The sequence below is a fragment of the Gymnoscopelus braueri genome (genome assembly GCF_963280865.1).
Source record: "Gymnoscopelus braueri genome assembly, chromosome: 12".
Classification (NCBI taxonomy): Eukaryota; Metazoa; Chordata; class Actinopteri; order Myctophiformes; family Myctophidae; genus Gymnoscopelus; species Gymnoscopelus braueri.
In genome coordinates this window covers 1,900,960-1,924,032 of record NC_137614.1, presented here as the reverse complement: position 1 = coordinate 1,924,032, position 23,073 = coordinate 1,900,960, and the positions used below count along the sequence as shown (strand labels likewise).

Here is a 23,073-nt window from a genome sequence, read left to right as displayed (position 1 = left end):
TCAAAAATCCCAGACGATATCTGGTCTTATATCACCGTATCGATATAATATCGTATGCCTGCCCAGCGTTGCCTGTCAGGCTCTATGCACAGCAGCCATATTGGAAAGAAATTGGACCTCTTTCTTACTTCCTTCACAGGTGTTCCCAATGAAGGCTCCGTTCCATTTAGTGTGGCACAGTGGTTCTCAAACTTGGTTTTTAATTTCAAGGACACGTACACACACCCGTAAGGGGCCATTTGGAACGCCCTCAAGGAACCATGAGGGTCCCTGGACCACACTTTGAGACCCACTGGTGTAGCAGTGTTTCCAGTGAGCCAACATGCACATTATCAGCACACTGACTCTATTTGACTAGAATGGAACAGAGCCTTCATTAGCATCATTGATAACACCTGTGAAGGAAGTGAGGAGGACTAGAGGCACAATTTCTTTCCAATATGGCTGCTGTGCATAGAGCCCAAGACGGAAATAGCAAGACCCAACATCTCCGGTTTACTTTCCGTATCTGTGTGAAGTGGGCGGACGCTTTTTTAGGAGACAGGAAGCAGGTTGGAGTCTATTAATTTCAATGGGAGAGTGAACTTGAACACAGCTTCTGAACCATTCTTTAGCCCCATGGTCACTGAACTGAATATTGGACCAGATCGTCACAAGCCACACAATCTTCCGAACATTTTGAAACTAAAATGGCTTTTTTCAGAGAGACAAATCAGGAGAAAATCAACTTTATTATCGACCTTTCTCTGTCCCAGCAGCACACTCTCGCGGGATCTAGCACCAGTAAACAGAGAAACATTGGACGCTCGCGAGATTTGCCGTCAGACGCCGGCGCCCACTTACTGTAGGAGGCCATTAGGATTTGTGTACCATGTCACCTCTAGTGGCTCCAATTGGGATGGTGTATCTTCCTATGTTAACAATATTTGGCTCAGGCCAGCATTTAATACAAAGGTACTGACTGCTGTTTGTCTCTGGGGGGCCGTGTGGTGACACACTTTATGCTGTTTTGTGTCAAGTTAGGCAGATACCTTGTATGTCCAAAATCATTACTTTTCAAGAAATGGAAAAATGAAACTGTGTTCCAATGGATCCAATATAGTCATTATTTAGCCACAAGCTCTTTTTAATACTTTCATTGGTTCAATATTTGTAAAAGTCCACAGACACAACAATCAGCTTGTAGATCGGCTATTTTTGCTACTTTTGGGTGACACTGTAGTATGACGAAGAAGGGCATTCATTAATGTAAACATAAAAAAAAATGAAATATGGAGATACAAGGTTTCTGCCCGACAGCAACGAAGATAGAGCAGTCTGTTGCATCCAGCCATGTTAGCACCACAACCCTGTTCCCTAACCGTTGCTACAGTAACACATTACTCTGCTGCAAGAGGTTCTTCAAACTATGGGTCAGGATCCCCCGGGGTTGCATATTGACAACTGAAGTACAAGTACTTGAGTAAAATGTACATAGTTACTTTTCCAGCACTGCAGAACACACCCCCAGCCGTGGACCTTTTAGCTTCAGTGTAACAAATCTATTGTGTAAAATGATAGATTCTATATTTTTCATTGCTGTAATAAAACACTGATGTGCACAGATGTTGTTTGCCGTTTGTTTTTTCTACATCGTGACCTGAGCACGTTTAATCACACAAACCCTAGCATCCCAATTCTGGTGGAACATTGGCCCGAAAATAGTAGATCACAAGCTCACAACAGGTCGCAATTTCAGATGATCTGGTTATCTCAAACCAGCTAGATTAGCAGAGCATTTCTTGTAACTTTTAACCCATTAAGACCGGGAACGCATCTCTGTCGTATTAGATTTCTTTAGCTAATCAAAAATAGCAGATATACAAAGCTCATAGCGCGGCACTATGAGCTTGTAGATCTGCCATTTTCAAAAAATCGTGAAAATGTCCCCCCCCCCCCCCCTAGCACCAGTAAACAGAGAAACATTGGACGCTCGCGAGATTTGCCGTCAGACGCCGGCGCCCACTTACTGTAGGAGGCCATTAGGATTTGTGTACCATGTCACCTCTAGTGGCTCCAATTGGGATGGTGTATCTTCCTATGTTAACAATATTTGGCTCAGGCCAGCATTTAATACAAAGGTACAGACGCCGGCGCCCACTTACTGTAGGAGACCATTAGGATTTGTGTACCATGTCACCTCTAGTGGCTCCAATTGGGATGGTGTATCTTCCTATGTTAACAATATTTGGCTCAGGCCAGCATTTAATACAAAGCAAAGCAAAGATTTTAGTTACCTATGATCACTTTAAAAATATATATATATTCAAAAAGTTGCACACATTTTCACGATTATTTCTCAAAAACAGCAGATCTACAAGCTTGACTGCCGCGCTATGAGCTTGATCTGCTATTTTTGAATAGCCAAAGAAATCTTAAAGTGACACAGACACGTACCCGGTCTTAATGGATCAACTTAATTTCTCCAAGAACTCAAAGGAGCAGAAATACAGCAGCAGTTCAGTCAGCATATGATGCACTTTATTAAACAAAGGCTTACATCTAACTTCACTCACGTCATGGAAACAGGCACTTTGGAGTGTGTATGTGGCAGTTAGTCTGTAGTTGGTTGATCTTATGTACTCAGTATTGTATATAGAATGCATGTGGGGTGAAACAGTCAATTATAAAAAAAATACTATTTTAATAAAATAATTTTCAAAAATAGCTAAAACAGCAAGCTTATCACAGCATTAATGCGTTGTGAGCTTGTTGATTAGCTATTTTAGTGTTACACAAAATATAAAATAGGGCTTATGTGACAAATCAAATTAGTCGATTCAAAATACGCGCTTCTCGATTCTTCAATTAATCCAAAAAGAAATTGATGGAACAATCGCAAGGACGTTAATCGATAGATGCAGCCCCCAAATGCATGTAGTTCCTTTTAGCATTCTCAGATCTGTGTACCTGTATCCATCACTGCAAGTCAACAGGCTACATCAGCATTTTACATGATGATAAATGATACATAATAATTCTATAAACCATCAAAATTCTACAAATCATTGTATTCATATTTAAAATGATCCAGATCATTCTAGATCATGTTAAAATGATGTGAATAGTTTTGTCGTTTCTTCACGGTAAGTGGATTAGTTTACACTACAGTATATTGTCGCTGTCGGGCAGAAACCTTATATCTCCATTCTTCAACTTTTAATGTTATTTTTTTTGTAAACGCAAAAGTAGCAAAAATTGCAGATCTAGAAGCTGTGTCGCTGTGTGACGTGTTGTGAGCTTGTAGATCTGCTATTTTTGGTACTCTTGACACATTTGGAAGTTGTTGTGTGTTTTATAAATATTTAACTTATGAATGTGCCTAAATAATCAATTACATTGGATCCATTGGAACATAGGTTCTGGACATACAAGGTTTTGGCTGACAGCGACAAAATCATATTTCACCGTCTGTACCACAAATACCATGATATCCTCGTCCTCACACAGCATTAATATTATGCCACACTAAGTTGTACCAAACCTCCAGAGGATGAGACTTGCACAGACTAGTTGAAACCAAGATAAAAACTTCTCTTCACTGCCTTTCATTAAAGATGTCAGCCTACCTTTATTCTGTTATGCCTCTTTCACTTTTACCTCTTGTTTATTCCTTCTGTTCTTTAACTACATGAACCCTAGCATCCTTATTCTGGGGTAAACATTCTGCAAAAATAGCAGATCTACAAGCTCACAAAGCTGCGTCACAAGTAACGCACGTAGAGTAATCAGTTGACGGCAGTGGTGTGTTCTACCGTGTTACGCTATATACGTAGTGTTGCCTACAGAAACTATTCGTAGCCAAGCGTAGCCCTCTACTGACCATTTCATCCATTGAAAACGCGCTAGCGTATCTCCACGACCACGCGCATGTCGTTCAGGGAATGATTATCGTATCCCTCCGAAAAAACCTAGAACACACCACTGGTTGACTGTTACACACATCCACCACCAGGTGGCAATAAGGAGGTAAAATGAGTCAAATGGAGTCTGTAAGGCTGTCGATAAATGAACACGTGACGTCGGTGGGAGAGGAGATATTGTGTGTTTTGGAAAAACAGCGCGGTGCTGATGTTTGTAGTGTGGAGCTTAAAGGGGTACTGTGCAAGTCCCAAAATAACGATTTTTAGCAAACTCTGCTGGTCACTACCGTCATTGCAGGTCTTTAGCGGATTCCTGCATACCCAGAATTCCATTTGTTTTCACCGGAAGGCGGAAGCGTTTCAAAAAGCGTTATTTTTTGTTGTTTTATACTATTTGCGGATCGTTTCTCTAAGCCAGTGGAGCTTTAGTTACCGTGAAGCTGTGTTTTCTTTTGCTGTTGTTTTTCCATCTTCAAATCCTATAATGCTCACAAAAGGTATAAAATTTAACTTTAGTTTTTTTTTTAAAGTTACCTAGTATTACTTTAATGTCAGAGTGTTTGTGTTGGAGCGCCTCAGTGCGGCTGCAGAGTTCATGTGCAACCTCTTCCAGAGAGAGATAGAGATAGCCCGGTTAAGGATATAACATTTCATTTGATGTGATTTCCGCGACCGGGGTGGTTTACCAGGCTAAGATAGAGACACTAGAAACTCTGCTGGAGACACACAAATAATGTGAGCTTGTAGATCTGAAGAGATTTCGTGTAAAGGGGTAATACTAGCATACCTAGTATAGAACCCTAAGGGATCCCAGTCAATTAAGTATATCTTTTTTTTGTTTGTTTGTTTGATCTCTTGTCTTTGAGTTTAAGTGGTTCATTCTCTTCAAAAGCATCTTATGCCTTATGTAGAGCTGTTTGAATTCCCTTTACGTATGAAATGTGTTATAATAATTGTTATTAACATGCTTTGCTGTGAGACGCTGCCCACATCAGGCGTTACAACGGTCAGGGAGTTGAGACGAGATGAACGGAGCTGGAAGGCAAAGCAGAGACTCAAAACAGGAAAGTGCAAGAGTGCAACACAACCAGTCTATGTGATCAGCTACAACCTATTCCATTCACTTACAACAAGTGGTTCTCAAACTTTTAAATGTCACAGACCCCCAGTTTGCTATGCATTAGACCAGGTGATGCCGTAACTCTGAGAGCCAAATAGTTCCATTTGTACACACAGTTACAGACCCATAAGGGTCTATTTGGTTCCATAAGTACACTCATAGTAACATCCCTGTAATGATCCATTTGGTTCCCAACTATCAATAATTTAGCTGGGGACCCCCTTGGAACCCATGGGGGTCACTTTGAGAGAACCACTGATTTACAAAACATGCTTGTGGGGGGGGGGGATACTGCGAAACATCTGTGAGTCGAACAAAACCCCCACGTGGGTTGTAAAACCAGCAACGAGCGTTAAAGGGCCCCCAGTCTCCAGATGTGCACTCTATAGGCCTTACGTCACAAAGGAAGTACTCAGCACCACCACACCTACAGTGGCTGCTGAGACTCACAATACTTGGGAAATCATCAATGTGCTGATAGGAGATTTCGTGTGGAACTGCACTCAGGAGCCATCGGCCCTCAAGACACAAAAGTAGGCTCTGTGCATAACTGTATTCCCCAGGTTTTCAGAAGGTGGCCGTCCGTACCCGTTTCCTATTCTGGTTTATTTTCTCATTGGATTGGCTCGGTGCCAGATTTTGAACTGGAAACACGTGTTTCCGGTTTAAATCTGATGCCGAGGCAGTCAACGAAGCTATGGGAAAATGAAATGGAACAGGAAGGTATGCCTAGGAATACAGTTATGCACAGAGCATATTGCAACAAAAAAACACGTTCTGTGTTGTAAATCACACCTACAATGTCTACTCATGTCCCTCATCCATGTCTATTTCTTCTAGTTCAAACCCCAGCTCATTCCCCTACAAATCTTTATATCTTCACAACAACATCAAAGCTTATCACATTATTATTATTAAATATAATATGCATATGTCATGAAATGCACAATTCTTTCCCTTTTTAAAACACAGAGCTACTGACTATTAAATGTGCCTTCGGCTAAAATATCTAGTAAAAATATGAGAAACGCTGTAACAGCCCATCATCTCCACCACTGACTGACCGCCAGTAACCAGTACATGAAATGATACAATTATTGCTCTGTCATGACATACCATGACCCACTCCCAAGGTTGAGAAACCCTGGCTTAAGGTCAATTTATGCTTTGAGCAACAAGTGTGGAAGGCCACATTGCACTGTGTGTCTCAACATTCTGAGTTTGGAGCATTCATACGGTCTGTGACTCGCCGACAGAGTCACCAGAAAACCTAAACAAGGAAGTGAATATGGTCTAGTGCATCTCTGTGGTAACGGAGCTTATGTCATCTTCCCAACCAATCAGAGTACGTGACATTTAATGAAGCGTCTGTGACCATTCATTTTACCACAAGTACGTGACACCGTCCGTCTGTCAAGGTCCTCTGTGACACATGTTTTATCGTTTTGACGTCACTTTCTGCAGGGGGGCGAACACTTGTCACGCAAAGCATAACTTGACCTTTTATTGGGTAGAAGCATGAATGTAAACCGTAAGTCCATTACAGTAAACTATTCTGTAAGGCTTTACATGATTCGATTATGTACATGATAACATGATACGACTACATAAAGATAGATAGTGATTGTACTCTGTGTGTGTATTTGTAATTACTATACTTGTGAGGGCCAAACCCCCCCCCCCATAAGTATAGCAGAATGTGAGAAATAGACACCACTTTCCTCATCCTCACAAGAGACATGGTTGTTTTATGGAGTTAGATTTACGGTACAAGTTTAGAATTAAGACATTTAAAGGTTAGGTTGAGGGGTTAGGGTTTAGAGTTATGCCTGATTTATACTTAGTTGCACGCCAGCGGCGCACACCAGAAAATATCAGACATACAAGCTCACAGCGCGTCACAGTGCGACGCGTTGTGAGCTTGTATATCTGATATTTTTCGGCTACTTTCGATGCAGTCCTAAAATGCTTATGTCCTAACAAGTATAGTAATGTAAACGTGTGTGTGTGTGCGTGTGTGTGTGTGTGTGTGTGTTCTAGCCTTCTCCCTCAGTCCCTTCCTGCAGGTTGTGTTTGACCAGGAACTCTTTGACGCTCGACTGATTGTCTAGCCCCGCCCACTCCTCCTCCAGCTGATGCAGAAGCTCCTCCCACCGGCGCTTGTCCCTCCCCGTCTGCCACGACAGGCGCACCACCGCCCGCAGCAACGGGAGCAGGAGCGGGTGTGGCTTGTTCATGTGGAGGCGTGGCTCCGCATGGTGGCCGTCCCGCTGGCCGTCGTCGCCGGCCAGCGGGAGCGGCTGATCGTTCGACAGGGGCGTGGACGTGGGCGTGTCTAAGGCGGGCGGGGCTAGGGTTTGGAGGGCGTGGTCACAGTTTTCCTGAGCCTCCTCCAGCTGTTCCATTTCCTGGAAGCAGGTCGCCAAGGCGACCAGGGTGTAGAACCAATGCGAGGCGGCGGGGGGCGGGGACTGTCCCTGGTTGCCGTGTTGATGGGTCTGGTTGCCGTAGTAACAGGCCCAGCCCAGTTTGAGCTGCAGCGACTTGGCGTTGAACAGCGGTCCCACGGCCTCCTGGTACCTGCCCACCCTGACAATAAAACACAACTATACTGTTAAGTCACCTTTAAATGTTTACATTTGATCCTATATTAAAATTGCCTAGAGCAGTGTTTCTCAACCTGTGGGTCGGGGCCCCGGGGGGGGGGTCCCCACATGATTTTGGGGGGGGTCCCCAGATGACAGTAAAGTGTCAATTTTAAACCCTTTTAATTCCCCCCAAAAAAATAAAGAAAATAAATTAAATTAAAAAAGACCATTACAGCGTCAAAAGTAATCAACAAACAATACTATAAAAACTGGTAAAACATTGGCCAAATAATATAAGAAAGAGGCAAAACTTTGCGATGTGAGCTTGTAGATCGGCTATTTTGACAAAATCTATCTGTGGAACCGAGTCAAACTAAATGTAATGCCTCAACTCATACAATTCCAAGTGCTTGTCAGGATGGGGGGTCCCCAGTTCAAATATGATTATGTTGGGGGGTCGTGGCCTGAAAAGGTGGAGAACCACTGGCCTAGAGGGTGGGTCGACGGTGAGTCGACGGCGGACGTCACAAACGTATCATTGCGAGGCTTAAAGTTGCTCCGATCTGGACCAAACTTGGCACAAACACCGTTCAGGGGTCTGGCATGACAATAGTCACATACAAAAGGCACTAATAAAATAGTGTTTAGAGATGTTGCGCAAAAAACAAAACCAAAAAATACATGGAATGGTAATGGTAATTGTGAGAATAATAACAGTGAAACTATATCAATAATAACTTTTCTTTCATTGTTAAAGTTACACAGTATGCCTTTAAATATTATTAATATGAGTTACCTGATCAGCAGCTGTCCTGTGTGCAGGTCTGTCAGGTAGAAGAAGTGTCTGACACACAGCGCCTCCCGCAGGACAGACTGAGAACACAGGTGGTACAGGTACTGCTCAAAGGCTCGGCTTCGCTTAGCGATGGTCTCCGCCGTGAAGTTCCTGTGGAGCCGCTTCCCTAGCAACACAACACGCACAGAGACAACGGTTGCTATGGGGAGCGTAATACGCAGGACTGTATTGATAATGTACAGTAGAGCTCTTCATGGGTCCAAAATGACAAACCCAAACCCTCCAAAAAAGACATGGTCCCCAAGCGAAATCTGTGGACCCCACGGTATTATATGGACCTGGCAAACCTAATAATTACAATTGCTTCTTCTACCAGTACATGCCAGTAATAGGCTACTACTCCATAATGGAATCTAGCAGGTCGCAGCCAGTAAGAGAAAATTTAATAAAATGTAATGTTTTCACCTTGATGAAGAAGAAGGAATCCATGATCGCACGTGGGGCGTGCAGCTTTGATCACATGGAGGTATAGTTTGATGCGTTCTCACAACTCTGCTGTCAGCAGTGGTGTAAATTAACTAAGTGCATGTACAGTACTCAAGTACTGTACTTAAGTACAATTTTGAGGTATTTGTACTTTACTTTAGTATTTCCCATTTCCAATACTTACTTAACTTTTTTTTACTCAAGTAAATTTAGAATTCCGGACTTTTACTTGTAACAGAGTATCTCTACATTACAGTATTGATACTTTTACTTAAGTAAAACATTTGAGTACTTTTTCCACCACTGGCTGTCAGCCTGGTATGCATGTGCAGGAAACCTTTTTTCCCCCCGTATATTGCGCTGCAGCAATCTGATCCTAGGTCAGCCTAATCATCATGCAGCACTTCATGCTTTTATCTCCTTCAGTATCAACCTTGAGTACAGGTCTTCTCGGACCCACTCGGGTAATAAATACACATAACGATAAACACACCCAGGATCCACAGAAGACCTCTTAATGTACAGCCGTAAAGAATGGAAAGCAGCTTCTCCTGTCATTTCTTACGAGGGAAGCAGACGCGTTCCATGTGGTCTCCGTGGTGACGGCGCAGCGTGCTGTGGAGCCTCTGGAAGTCAGAGTATCGTCTGGTGATGACGGCGGGGGTCTTATCTCCACCGCCCGACTGGCTCACATGGATGGTGTACAACTGCAAGGACGGACGGACAGACAGACAGACAGACAGACAGACAGACAGACAGACAGACAGACATATTGTAACTTAACCCGTTTAGGCCTGAGGACGATTCTTCAAAGTATTCTAAATCCTAACAGCTTTCATGTTGCTATACATCGTCGCTTTCAGGCAGAAACCCTCTTCTCCATGTTCTAACCTTTTGTGTTCTTTCCATAAATTAAAGGAGTAGTTCGCCCAAAAAATATAAATATTTTCTGCCAATTACACATGCCATAAAGCCATGGAGATTTTTTTGGTTTTGTCACATTCTTAAGCCAATAATTTGATGACCGGTGGTCTCCTATACTGAATTTCCTATTGACCGATGGCCCGGTCATCAAATTATTGGCTCAGGAATGTGACAAAAACTAAAAAATCTCCATGAATTCACGGCTTCATGGCGTGTGTAATTGATAGAAAATAAGAAAAAAAAATTAGGTGAACAACAACTTTAACGCCCTACTTGATCATGCTCCAGCGTCGCAAAAAAATATCAAAAGTAGCAGATCCACAAGCTCAAAATGCGGCGCGAAACATTGCGTTTCGAGTTTGTAGATCTGCTACTTTTGATGGTATTGAATTTGAATCATGAACCAAAGCAACAGTTTTGGACATATAAGGTTTCCACCGGACAGAGATGATACCTAGCTAAAATCTAAAATTACACCGATTGCTTTCCCGGTTTTAATGGGTTAATAGAGGCAGGTGTAGATACTAGCAGCATGAACAGGTGAGCCAGGTTATTGATTGACAGACCATGGGTGTAGGTCAACAACACACAGCTAATTTATTTAGCAGAATTTAAACATGGACCATATAACATAATGGGAATGACCTTCCCTCCCTCCCTCCCTCCCTACGAGAAGTAGTGTGTTGTCAAAGCTCACCGTATCGTGAAGGACAGGCACCACCCCAGCCACAAACTATTCACACCCCTACCACGACCACGGCCAGGCAAGGAGGCCCACCGTAGTATCAAGGGCAAGAAGTGCCCTTGGAACTTGGAAGTTCCCTGGACTTACCTCGTCACCATGGGCGATCGGGCTTTTGCGGCCCGGGCGCCCAGGCTCTGGAATGCCCTGCCTGTGGATCTAAGGCTAGCTAAGTCAGTGTCATCTTTTAAATCACTCCTGAAAACTCATTTGTATACCAAAATTTGTATACTTAGATTTTAATACCCTTATCCTCCACATTTGGTTGTCTCAATTGTGTTACTTTCAATAATATATATGTGTATGTACGTTTATGCTTTGGTTTAATTTTTTCCATGAATTTTAAATTGACTATTGTTGCTTATCCCTGTGGATGTTTTTTTTTATCTTGACACTGTGAAGCAATTTGTAAACACTGTTTTCACTTTATAAATAAAGTGTATCATTATTATTATAAGACCACCAGGTTTCTGAACAGCTTCCACCCGGCTTCCATCAGACTGCTGAACAAGGCCTGATCACACCACCTCTGTAGATAGCTTTAAAGCACAGCTCAAGACCTATTTTTTCACTCTTGCTTTTAGTTGATTTTTGTAATCTCTGTGTTGTTATTCATATGTCTTCACTGTTTTGCCTGATTCACTGCATTGTTTTTGCTATAATTTTAATGTTGTTTAATGCTTTTTTTGCTGCTTTGTTAAATTCTTTTTGCTTTTTCTGTAAAGCACTTCATGTCATGAAAGGTGCTATACAAATAAAGTTTATTATTATTATTACTGTCAACTGGAACACTTAACTTGAAAGAGAGACTGTTTTCCTCCCTTCATGTGGGTCTGTTCCTTTATGCGGCCTTTACTTTCCCTGTGGTCCTGCCATGTGGATTTTTACCTACATAATTTCTACTCCATGTGGACCTTCCAATGCGTTGCTACTTTTTTCTCATGCACATACCTGCCTCTATGCCCGTGACGATGTGTTACCACTTTCACACCTTGTGTGTAACCTCACTTAAAGGGATACTTCACTTTCGGGCCGGGGACACATTTAAAAAAAATATTAAAAATAAATGAAAAAAGTTATGGAAAATTCATGGCCCCCTCACACATTAGTAGGACACTGCGTGTCGTGAGGGGGCCATGAATTTTCCATAACTTTTTTCATTTATTTTTAATATTTTTTTTAAATGTGTCCCCGGCCCGAAAGTGAAGTATCCCTTTAAGTCCTGTATCTGCTGGTTATGTGTTGTGTATCTTTGATTTCTTCGTTATATACATCTAAATTATGTCTGAACTCCAGTAAGAACAGCAAAACTAAAAGGAGGCACCTTCTGGCATTGCATTTACTAACCGTTACAATATACAAGGAGACAAGACACATTCTCGTAAGGCGTTGAACTTGTGACTCAGACAAAACTGCATTGTTCTCATATAGTCCATCGTTGTGACTCACCACATATTTGGAGGTCCCATCTTGCACCACGCTGGCGTCCGTCACCTCGAACAGCAAGCTGTCCGTCTGCGTTCTGCAGGAGACGCTGCTGTCACTCTGCGGTCTACAGGAGGGGGCGGGGCCTCGCAGGCTCCTCCAGCTCTCCTGAAGCTGGCGAGTAAACAGGGAGGAGCTTGAGGGAGACACGCTCCCTCCTGGACTGGTCTCTACAGAGGAAGAGAGATGAAGAGAGATGGATATGTTTTATATAAAGACTGGTAATAGAGCGTACTGTAATAGTGGCCGGTATGTTTGTCACCGGCGCAGGTACCACAGATAGATATCCCATTCGTTTTTCTCCAATCTCCATAGACATTTCAGAAAATCCTTATATTAAGCCTGGAATCAATCAAAAAGGTACAAGACGCATATTTAGAGTAAAGGAACTACTTCCCCCATGAGCCATTGCACATACTGTTCTTCTTTTTAACTTTAAAGGGATAGTTCACCCAAAAAAAATCGATTAGTCACCCCATGGAGACTTGAATTCATAGATGTTTTTTTTTTTTTTTTTGTCGCCTAAGCCAATAATTTGATGACCAGCCGACCGGTAGGCAGCGGTGCCAGTAGGAGAAACAAAGGAGACTTGTTGTGTCTCCTAGCGGAACCGCTGCCGGTCATCAAATTATTGGCTTAGGAATGCGACAAAAACTAAAAAAATATCCATGAATTCAAGTCTCTCATAGGGTGACTAATCGATAGAAAAAAAGGCATTTTGGGGTTTAACTATCCATTTAATCGCTCTTTATTATTGTATTCATATTGTGGTAAAATATTGGAGTTCACTGGTGGTGATTTTCGGTGCAAAATCTTTTAATCAATTTGAAAAAGTTAGATTTGATTAAAGTTTCAATTTTAAATCTTGACCTGTAACGACATGTCCAAAATAGGGATGCCAGGTTGAGAAAGGTTAAAAATCGGAACACATCAGCTGCATAATTCCCGGTAATGATGTAAGTTAAATAATGACCGATATATCGGCCAAACCAAATACATCGGTCGGGTTTTACTTACTTTGTGATATGATGGCTACATTTTTAGCGAGGATGTAGGGAGTAGTTCCATAGAATGTCAGTGCACCCCAATAGGAACAAGCCATAGGCTTTCTTGTGTTTTAAATCCTCTTAGCAGACCTTGTATTGAACTGTACTTTCCTGTGCTTTTTTCTGCAAACTGCTAATAAAGTATTCAATCAATAAAAAAAAAGGCTGTTGAAACCTTAAGGGCTCTTGAGGATAGAATTTAGTCTTACAGAAATGGGTTCACAGCGATGTGTAGTAAAGTGGGCAAAACACTAAATAGATTCCCTTCAAAGTATTTACTCAAGTATAGAAACACTTGGTGCCAAGAGGGAAATCTGCCAAACTAGAATTAAAAGCTGTCCTGCTGTGACACGGAGACCTTTATACCCCTATAGCTGGAACTCCTCCTAGTGTGTGTGTGTGTGTGTGTGTGTGTGTGTGTGTGTGTGTGTGTGTGTGTGTGTGTGTGTGTGTGTGTGTGTGTGTGTGTGTGTGTGTGTGTGTGTGTGTGTGAGATTGTGAGAAGGCCATTAAACACATATTAAGTGTCACTTAACTACCGTATATTGTCACTGTCGGGTCAACAGTTCTTGTTCATACTTTTCATTGGTTCAATATTTATAAAAGCCATAGACACACTTAACCATTTTGAACCTGGTGTCCCTATTTTGGGCATATCATTAGGTGATAGCAAAAATAGCAGCTCTACAAGCTCAAGATGCATCGTGAAGTGACGCGCTGTGAGCTTGTAGATCTGTTATTTTTGCTACTTCTGCACAATACTAACTGTATCATAATTCATGTCTAAAGGTGTCTGCCACGCTGCAACGATATACGTGTGCTTCAGTGTGTTCTTATCAGCATTGCCAGCCTCATCATGGCAAAAAGCCAGTCAAACAACTCACACTGATTGGATCATGAGTTGTACCACTATGTCCTTGTAAACAAAGCACCATAAATCTATCATTGGATTCCTCAAAGATACAGAGAATAGAATGTTCTAGACAGTGTGTCTGTGTATCTGATTTAAAGTAGTTATTTAAGCAGGAAAAGGGAAGGGTGTCCTTGTGTATCCTTAGAATGCAGAGGCATTGCAGGGCAGTGTGGTTATTAGCCAACATAATGCATGCCTGAACAGGCCAAAGAGCCACATCTTAAAGTACATACAAACTATATCGTTGCTGTCAGGAAGAAACCTTGTATCTCCATATTTCATTTGTATGTTTTTTTTCCCCCCGATAGCTGTAAAAACTATCGGCTATTTTCACTATTTCTGAAGTGTTTTGAAACTTTTCACCAATAATGACAAGCCCAAAATAAGGAATAATTATCAATCGATTATCTTATTAAAATAGCGATTTTTTAATTGTATTAAATCAAGTAATTCCATTAACTGTTGCACTCCTATCTTATTGCATTTACTGTATACTTGTCACAGAAGGTGTGCAGTTTGTGGTGTTTGTGTCATGCAAGGCCTTTAGTTTTCTTCCTGCATAATTCAGAGCATACAGAGCTCACAGAACAAAACAAAGCCACCTCTAAACATGATCATGACATCTGATCCGTTGTCATGTGGTCTTTTGTTTTGATTGAGAAGATCTGATTGATCCAGAGCTCTGGCAGGTCTTCAGTGCACCCCCACCCTCTGCTACTGCGATTATGCAAGGGATAATTGTCAGCGCGCTGGTCGTTGTTGAAACATAACCCCCGACAGGATGATTTAACACAGAGGCGATAGCCGAGGTGTTAATTATCACGCTTATTAGTATTACACGGCTACTTAATAAATACATTAATAAATTGACCCAAAAGTAACGACAAAACGAAGTATTGTCCTTGCTTACGGCAATGAAAGTATTCCAAAAGTGTTTTGCGCTGGGCGGAGATGGTCGCCTCAGAAAAAAAGGAAGTGTAGTGGATCAAATAGAATACATTTTTGGTTACTGCATTGTCTATATCACCCTTCAAATGTTTTCAAAAACATTCTGGAGAGCAACGTTTAGCTGTAAATGACATGACGTGTGTTTGTTTACATGGCTGTCATGTTGGATACGGCATAAAAATAAATCAAGCAGCGCAGGTTGATATGAGCCAGGTGCTCTGAGTCTTTGATTAGACAGCGGTCTGTTATAGAGCTCATCGGTCATTATCAAGAAGTAACACACAGCTGAATTCAGCGATTGACCAATCAGAATCAAGCATTCAACCAAGCCGTGTAATAAACATTATCATCACCCCAAAGCGATCATACTTTTTTCAGGATGCCTTTAGTCTTCGGTTATGATTATAACATTCAGTCATCTATTGCAGTGATTCTCAAACTTAATTTTTTATTTCAAGGACCCCCAGTATAGGCCGCCATTTGATTTATTTTTTTTCATTGGGGCTATGGAATGCATGGCTCACAGGTTGTAAGCCCCGCCTCCACAGCATCTTACCTGAGCCCCGCCTCCACGGCATCTTACCTACGACTAAGCCCCGCCTCCACGGCATCTTACCTACGAGTAAGCCCCGCCTCCAGTGTCTTACCTGTGCTGCTAAGCACCTCCTCCATGGACTCTCCCAGGAAGTCAGAGTCGCTGTCCAGCCCCGACCCCGACCCCTCCTCCTCGCCGAGCCCGCCCCCATCGAAGCACAGCGTTCCCACCAGCCTGTCGGTCACACACTCCTCCTCTTCCTCCAGCTCCGCCTCCCACTGGTCCTCATCCTCCGGAAAGTGTTCTCCTCCTCCTCCGCCATCCGGATCACTTCCTGGTTGGTCGGCTGGCCCCACCCCCTCAGGCCCCGCCCCCTGGCCGTCTCTGAACAACGAGCGTTTGAGTCGGTCCAGCAGCCGAGATGCCATGCAGGCCTCCTCCTGGCCACCAGGTGGGGCTGGAGAGACAAGCGGAAAGAGAGGTAAAAGATGTCACATAATAGGGCTGGAACTATGCATTATTTTCTTAGCGATTGTTCTATTGAGGGACTTTCTTTTTTTCTTCTCTCTAGCATCCCTATTCTGACGGGAACATTAGCCGAAAATAGACAATCTACAAGCTCACAACTGGGAGGCGTTGTGACTCTATGAGCTTGTAGATCGGCTATTTTCGGCAAAGAGGTTTGGTGTTGGGGGAAAAAAGAGCAGACCAAGCGCAAGTTTTCTAAGTATTGAGATCACAAGTGGTTGAACTGTCTGAAAATACACATTAACAACATGAATCCAACACAATTCTACACAAACACGTCTATGAAGCTATCTATGAAATCTATGAAAAGGTTTAATCTACACACAATTTTATACAATATGTAGTGGAGGGTCCCTGCTTCATCTCTCGCTCTCAGCTAAGGGGTCCTTGACCAGAAAAACATTGAAGTCCCTTGGTGTAAATTGTCTTGAGCAAATTATAACAAGCACTGCATGGGTAGATGAAGGGTCAACGATGAAGCAATGCTGATCACAGCATCAAGATTATCATTCGGCTGGGAAAAAAGTCCTGCAACTTCATGTTAGACGTGACAGTGCAAAAACATAACAGATCTACAAGCTATCAAACCATCTTGACGCAACGTGTTGAAAGATTGTAGTTCTGTTCTTTTAAATAAATAGGAGTTCTATGGCAAATAATCCTTTCTAAAGAGCATTTAGGGGTATAACAGTGAGTTGAGAGTTCTACTGTATGTCTGGGGGATGTTCAGTCAGTTTCTCAGCATCAGGGCACAAAGGACATAACCTGACTCCGTCAAATGGAAGAAGCTTGCGACACACATTTTGTTTCACAGCCTACTTCCATCTGAGACTCCGGTAGCAGAATCGATGACAGACGGCGTTTTAATTTTTTCAAGTTACTTGGCAGGTGATTGGATGATCGCCCCTAGCAGCCGCTGATTGGTTCTAACACGCAGCCGACCGGGCAGCTTTACGCCCTGAGCAATCCCAGACTCCTTCCTGAAATCAAATGCAAATGAGATTTCCGGAGGGAGGGGGGTTTACCAGACTACAAAGGACAGTGGTTCCCAAACTTTTCAGACCGTGACCCCCAAAATAATCATATTTGAACTGGGGACCCCCCACCCTGACAAGCACTTGGAATTGTAGGCATTACATTTTAGTTTGACTCTGTTCCACAGATAAATATTGTGAAAATAGACGAACTACAAGCTCACAACTGCGAGGCGTTGTGAGCTTCTAGATCGGCTATTTTCGCAATGTTTGCCTCTGATAGCTTTATTTTTCTCTAGTAAATAGTAAATACAGGTCCATATCTATCTGTCAGATATAAATTCATAAAATCAATAAACAGATGAAACTACCCTCACAAAAACATGCAGTAATCCTGGTCACTATACTGCCTCCCCCTGGCCAGCCGGGGCGTCTGATGGAGAGGAAAGGAACTGGTTGGAATAACGTGTTCCTTCCACGAGCTACGTCCAACCAGGGAAACTCTCCCCTGTCAGGTGACAAAAAGGTCAGTTGGCTCTCATGCATTGAAGGAGGCATGCGCTCGGCCCTGGCCTCCCTAGGTTGGCAGAGGGAAGGTAGTGCCCAGGATACATGACAAATGGCACTGGGTGAAAAATGGGGTTACAAAAATCATGGGATATAAAAAAATATAATAATAATAATGATAAACAGATGAAACTTCCTATTATGACAAAATAATATTTCTGAATATTCCAGAGAAGAGATCGGAAAAACGTAGAGCTAGGTTCCAGATAGTCTTCTGAAGTTCAAACAGAGATACAGAGTTGTATACAACCCAAGTCATTGTGACATCAAATACTGTAAACAATCCGAGGTTAACCTACTATCTATTTATTGTTTGACATACCAGAAGGAGGCCATCAGACCAAAACTAAGTTGCAGGCACTGCCTGGAAGGACAAGCACTTTCAACCATATTGATGGACACATACAAATGTAATATATTTTTATCAGATTAGATTGATAAATACATATTTATTGATAAATACATATTTTCAATCTATCTTTCTTACGTAATATTTGACAATTTGGCCGATGTGGTATTCAAAAGGTCTTATAACTTTAGAATGCTGGTTTGTTTTACTGTTGAGTGAGAGAAAACAATGTTGCACATTAAGCTAATCAAATGGGGATTGGGGACCCCCAAAATAATTTGACGTAGGAGGCGCCACGACCCAGAAGGGCCAATGTTTCCGTGGGGAAATGTTTTGTTGTTACACTGACAGATCTGTGGATGATTTGTTTTCCTGTTCTTATTTTATGAGTGCTCAGCTTTTATTAAGGGGTTTTCGTTTTTTTTAGGAGTCTTCTGCCATGGTGGCAGTGGTGGAAAAAGTACTCAATGTTTTACTTAAGTAAAAGTATCAATACTGCAATGTAGAAGTACTCTGTTACAAGTAAAAGTCCAGAATTAAAAAATGACTTGAGTAAAAGTACAAAAGTATTAGTATCAAAATGTACTTAAAGTACAAAAAGTTAAAGTACTCAAATGTTTTAAAATAGCAGATCTACAAGCTCGCGACGCGTTGTGAGCTTGTAGATCGGCTATTTTCAAAAAGCCTAGGTATAAAACGGGGCTAAAGTGGTTAATGTATGCTTTTATAATGTCATAATTTACATCGGCAAAGTAACTAGTAACTAAAGTTTTCAAATAATTGTAGTGGAGTAAAAGTATAATATTTGCCTCTGAGATGTAGTGGAGTAGAAGTAAAAGTATAGACAATTGGAAATACTCCAGTAAAGTAAAAGCACCTCAAACATTGTACATAGTAAATGTACTTAGTTACTTTACACCACTGCCATGGTGGTGTGGTCGTCTTTGCTCTTCAGCCAGTGACTCAGCACAGCAGCCGACTCACTCAGCTGTTCTTTTGGTCAGGTGGGCGTCGGTCGGGGCCTTTGTGCTTTGTGAGTGTCTGATCCCACTGGCTGACACGTTGCCAGACTCTGTGTTCAAAGTCAAACCTTCCAGATATTTGAGGTAAAGGCCTCTGAGTGGAGGAGCACCCTCTGTGTTCTGTGGCGGTGCCACAGACATGGGAGTTGTAGGCTGAAGGCGGGAGGGTTGACCCTGTCCAGGGTCTGGTGATGAGGGGGCACGATGCCACCCTGGGCTGAACATCACAGGCTGTTGCGTTATATATAGTGGCTTCCGGGTGCAGGACTTCCTGTCGAGCCATTCATACCCAGGTGGGGCATGATGCCAGGGTACCCAGGCATACCCGGCTGGACAACACGTCGCAGTGCGACGTGTTGTGTGCGACGAGCTTGTAGATCGGCTATTTTCAGCATGCAACCAAGTGTAATATCAGCCATTACGACACCATCAAGGCACCGCCAAAATACATTTTAGTCAACTAAACCAACTGTATATTTAGTCGACTATAATCTTATGATATTTAGTCGACTATATGACATTTCAGATGACTAAAATATGACAAAAACTAAATTGGAATTTTATTCAAAAGACTGACTAAAACTAAATAAAAATTTGCTGTCAAAATCAACACTGCGGGGCGCCCCCTACAGTGTAAGGTGTCATCGGGGCCACGCTCCACAAGCCCTCATGAGAGCCCTGCATAGGCATGTAAGTTGGGACATGGTTTATCATTCCCATAGAGCTAGGGAGCGAAGGCACCGCCCCCATCGGCTCCTCTACTGGGGTACCTGCTGTGAGGGGTGCCTGTTGCGGGTGTGCCCTCTGGCGCTCGTGGTGCTCCACTATTCTGGCCACCCTCTCTTCATACTGGGCTTTCTTGGGGGCCTCTAGGGTCCCCCACTCGGCGCCCATTAGGCGACTCAGCCCTCCGAAGTAGAGGTGTGGGTGCCGGGCCTTGATGAGCGCCCACGTCTCACTGCTGAAGAGGATGCATCCGTTCATGTTGACCCTCCTCGTGGCCCCTTCCTTCTTGGACAAGCCCTTCATCTTGGGAGTGGACTGGGAGACCTCCGATTTGCTTGCAGCTATGCAGTGCTCCTCGGGTAGAGTATGCAACACCCGTTGAACCCGTTGTCAAGAGTACTTAGTGCAGTACCCTTTATCATAGTACATGAAGGCCAGTCTATGACATCAGACTGTGACATCACACTGTGACATCAGACTATGATGTCATATTTTATGACATTGGGGATCTCCATAATATGGGCATGAAAGGAACACAGACAGATTTATGGATTTTTGGTTCTGGACAACCGCTAATCAGCCCGACTTCCCTCTGTGATACGCACGCCACGTTTGAAGTTGATCAGTTGGACGATTCTCAAGATATGTGGGGGACAGACAGACAGACATGTATGTTGTTTCACAGTCAGCGTTTACTTTGTTTTGTTTCTTTATTTAACTTTAATGTTATCATGGAAGTCAGCCCAAGGGGCTTGGATCAGGCTGACATTTTGGAGATGACGTCCTGTTCCCAAACTTAGAGATATCTGACGTCATCATTGTGCCATGATGTGCATCTCTGACATAATCGTCAATATGATGTCAGAGATCCACGCCGTTTTTGCTTTCCGTCTTGTTTTGTCTTCATTGTCATAGGTCGGTGGTTCTCAAACTGGGGTCCATGGACCCCCAGGGTCCGTGAGAGCGTTACAGGGGGTCCCCAGGAGAATGATTTATAGTTAGGAACCAAATGGACCCTGGACCCGTAAGGGTCCATTTGGTTCCTGTGGGGGTCTGTGGGGTAATGCAAAAACTGGGGGTCCTTGACATTAAAAAGTTTGAGAACCAGGTATAACACTAAATCCATGAAGCCTGATATATACTTATTATATATTATGTTATATGTCGCTTTGTTATATTTATAGTTTATACTTTGTTAATAACGCATCTACGATCATAGATTGTTGACGCTGCACATTTCTTTTTCATGTAGTTTGTCAGAATCCCACACCACACTCCTGTGTGAAGCTGGCTGCCAGCAGCCCACAAACAAACATGAGGAAATGAAACTCACGCGCACAGCCGCACATCCCTAGTTTCTATCCTGCATGGCAGAGATAAATAACTACTCTATCACACTGCCTAATGAGTCCAGAGCATAAAGTCCTTCACATTTTGCACAGAGAGAAAGTCACTATAGATGAGTCACCATAGATTATCCGCCCATCCCTACCATATATATAGGCATACTGTGAAAACAGACAGATTGTGACAAAACCAATATAGACAGATTGCTAGAAGAACAAACAAACAGGTCATGTGTTAACTGGGTCAATCAGAGGTTTCAAGTATTAGGTCAGTGGAGCTGGATCCAGTGGATCCAGTTACAGCACTGGGAGCTACATTGATGGAAACAATGTCCCACATTTAATAATGCAACAGCCAGTAGCTACATCTATCAGCCTCTAGCCAGAATAGAACAATACACTATGGACACATTGATTTACCGAATGGTTTGATGACTGTGATTAGGGGGGGCTGTCACAATCGCATTTGTAATCGTGACAGCAGCCCTAGCATTAATATGAAAGAGGATTTGGCATCACCACAACATCATCAGTCATATACTGGTCAATCTGTGGTGGGAAACTGAATCAAACTTTCTGTTCCTATTTCAAGTTAAATGTAAGCCTAGTATGTCCTAATCTTTTCCCTCTGATTTGCATTGATTAATTAATGATTAAATGCCATGTTTTTGACTGCTGTGTAAACATAGATTAGATAAAGTCTCTCCTAGGACAAGCCTTATTATCCTGATTCCTTACCTTTATCTAAACCACACCAAACCCATGTCTACCAGACTTTAACTATAAGTTATTTCATTACATTATACTTGATCAGCCACCTCCTTAAACAGCTACAGTTTGTCAAAGTTAATCTTTCCAACAATCAAACAGGTAGCCTATAGTTAAGTGATCCAAGTTGTTGGGTTGGAGAGTTAACTCGTCGTCAGTGGTGGAAAAAGTACTCAAATATTTTTACTTAAGTAAAAGTATCAATACTGCAATGTAGAAATATTCTGTTGCAAGTAAAAGTCCAGAATTCAAAATGTACTTGAGTAAAAGTATAAAAGTATTGGCATCAAAATGTACTTAAAGTATACCAAAAGTAAAAGTACTCATTATGCAAAATGTCCCAGCAAGTTTTCAAATGTATACAAATCTTTTGAAAATAGCTCAAATGGACTAAATGTATATAGGGCTGAAGTGGTTAATGTATGTTTTGTAATAATAATAATCAAAATCTATAAAGTAACTGAAGTTTTCAAATAATTGTATTTGTAGTGGAGTAAAACGTATAATATTTGCCTCTGAGATGTAGTGGAGTATAAGTAAAAGTACAGAAAATTGGAAATACTCCAGTAAGGGTAAAAATAAATCCTGAGAAGTGTGCTTAACTACAGTACTTGAGTACATGTACTTAGTTACTTTCCACCACGGGTTATAACGAGATTAGTTACACCAGTTAACGCTAAATAGATAGTTGGTTTAGTCGTGAACTTTCCTACAGTCTCTTTACAGTCCTACTGGGACACTAACTGACCAACTGCCTTAGTAAACAGTATGAACCGTCATGCACGCCATGAATATTGCCACTCACCTCACTTCAACCAGTCCGTTATTAATGTTAATATTCCATCGTGTTTTAATGTTTATAGAACGCTTGTCCCCGTCTGTTGAGTCAGCCCGTCTCTCTTCTGTTGCACCGACAACGGTGACCTATATAATTCTGTGACTCAGGCAGGCGCTGTTTTGCGATTTTTTTGTGGCCACTGAATTGAATTGAATTGAATTGAATTGAATTGAATTGAATTGAATTGAATTGAATTGAATTGAATTGAATTGAATTGAATTGAATTCAATAATTTATTAGGAGTTTGCAGAAAAAAACACAGGAAAGCACAGTTCTATACAAGGTCAGCTAAGAGGGGGTCCATTGGGGTCCTTAAATTTGTACTCAATTCATAGAGACTGGCCCACTAGTAGCAAGCAACTTTTTAGATCCTATTTTAATATCTGGAATCTAGAGTTGCAATACCAACCCCTTGACAGCCTATACAACCAAACAGAAACGTCCTATCTGATTGTATCAAACTACGTTAA

At 42.2% G+C, this 23,073-nt stretch overlaps 1 protein-coding gene across 2 annotated transcripts; it reads right to left on the bottom strand.

Annotated features, from left to right (window-relative positions):
• Positions 1–2,498: 2,498 nt before the first annotated feature.
• snx21 (sorting nexin family member 21) lies at positions 2,499–22,676 on the bottom strand. Of its 2 annotated transcripts, XR_013934149.1 has the most exons (7): positions 22,571–22,676; positions 15,598–15,942; positions 12,008–12,213; positions 9,458–9,599; positions 8,407–8,572; positions 4,447–7,611; positions 2,499–4,127 (listed from the first exon to the last, which is right to left on the bottom strand). XR_013934149.1 is itself a non-coding variant. In XM_080444200.1 (6 exons), exons 2-6 carry the CDS (start codon positions 15,911–15,913, stop codon positions 7,059–7,061), a joined length of 1,383 nt encoding a protein of 460 aa, XP_080300326.1. In that variant the 5' UTR covers positions 15,914–15,942; positions 22,571–22,676; the 3' UTR covers positions 2,499–7,058. The 2 variants fall into 2 exon arrangements, 1 of the variants encoding a protein (XP_080300326.1); XM_080444200.1 differs by having other exon boundaries at positions 2,499–7,611.
• Positions 22,677–23,073: the final 397 nt, after the last annotated feature.

Coding starts and splice junctions, on each gene's coding strand:
- snx21 (XM_080444200.1), bottom strand. CDS start 15,913: ATGGCATCTCGGCTGCTGGACCGACTCAAACGCTCGTTGTTCAGAGAC. Junction 8,573..9,457: donor GGAACGCGTCTGCTTCCCTC/GTAAGAAATGAC, acceptor TTGTGTTGCTAG/GGAAGCGGCTCCACAGGAAC. Junction 7,612..8,406: donor ACAGGACAGCTGCTGATCAG/GTAACTCATATT, acceptor TTTTATTGTCAG/GGTGGGCAGGTACCAGGAGG.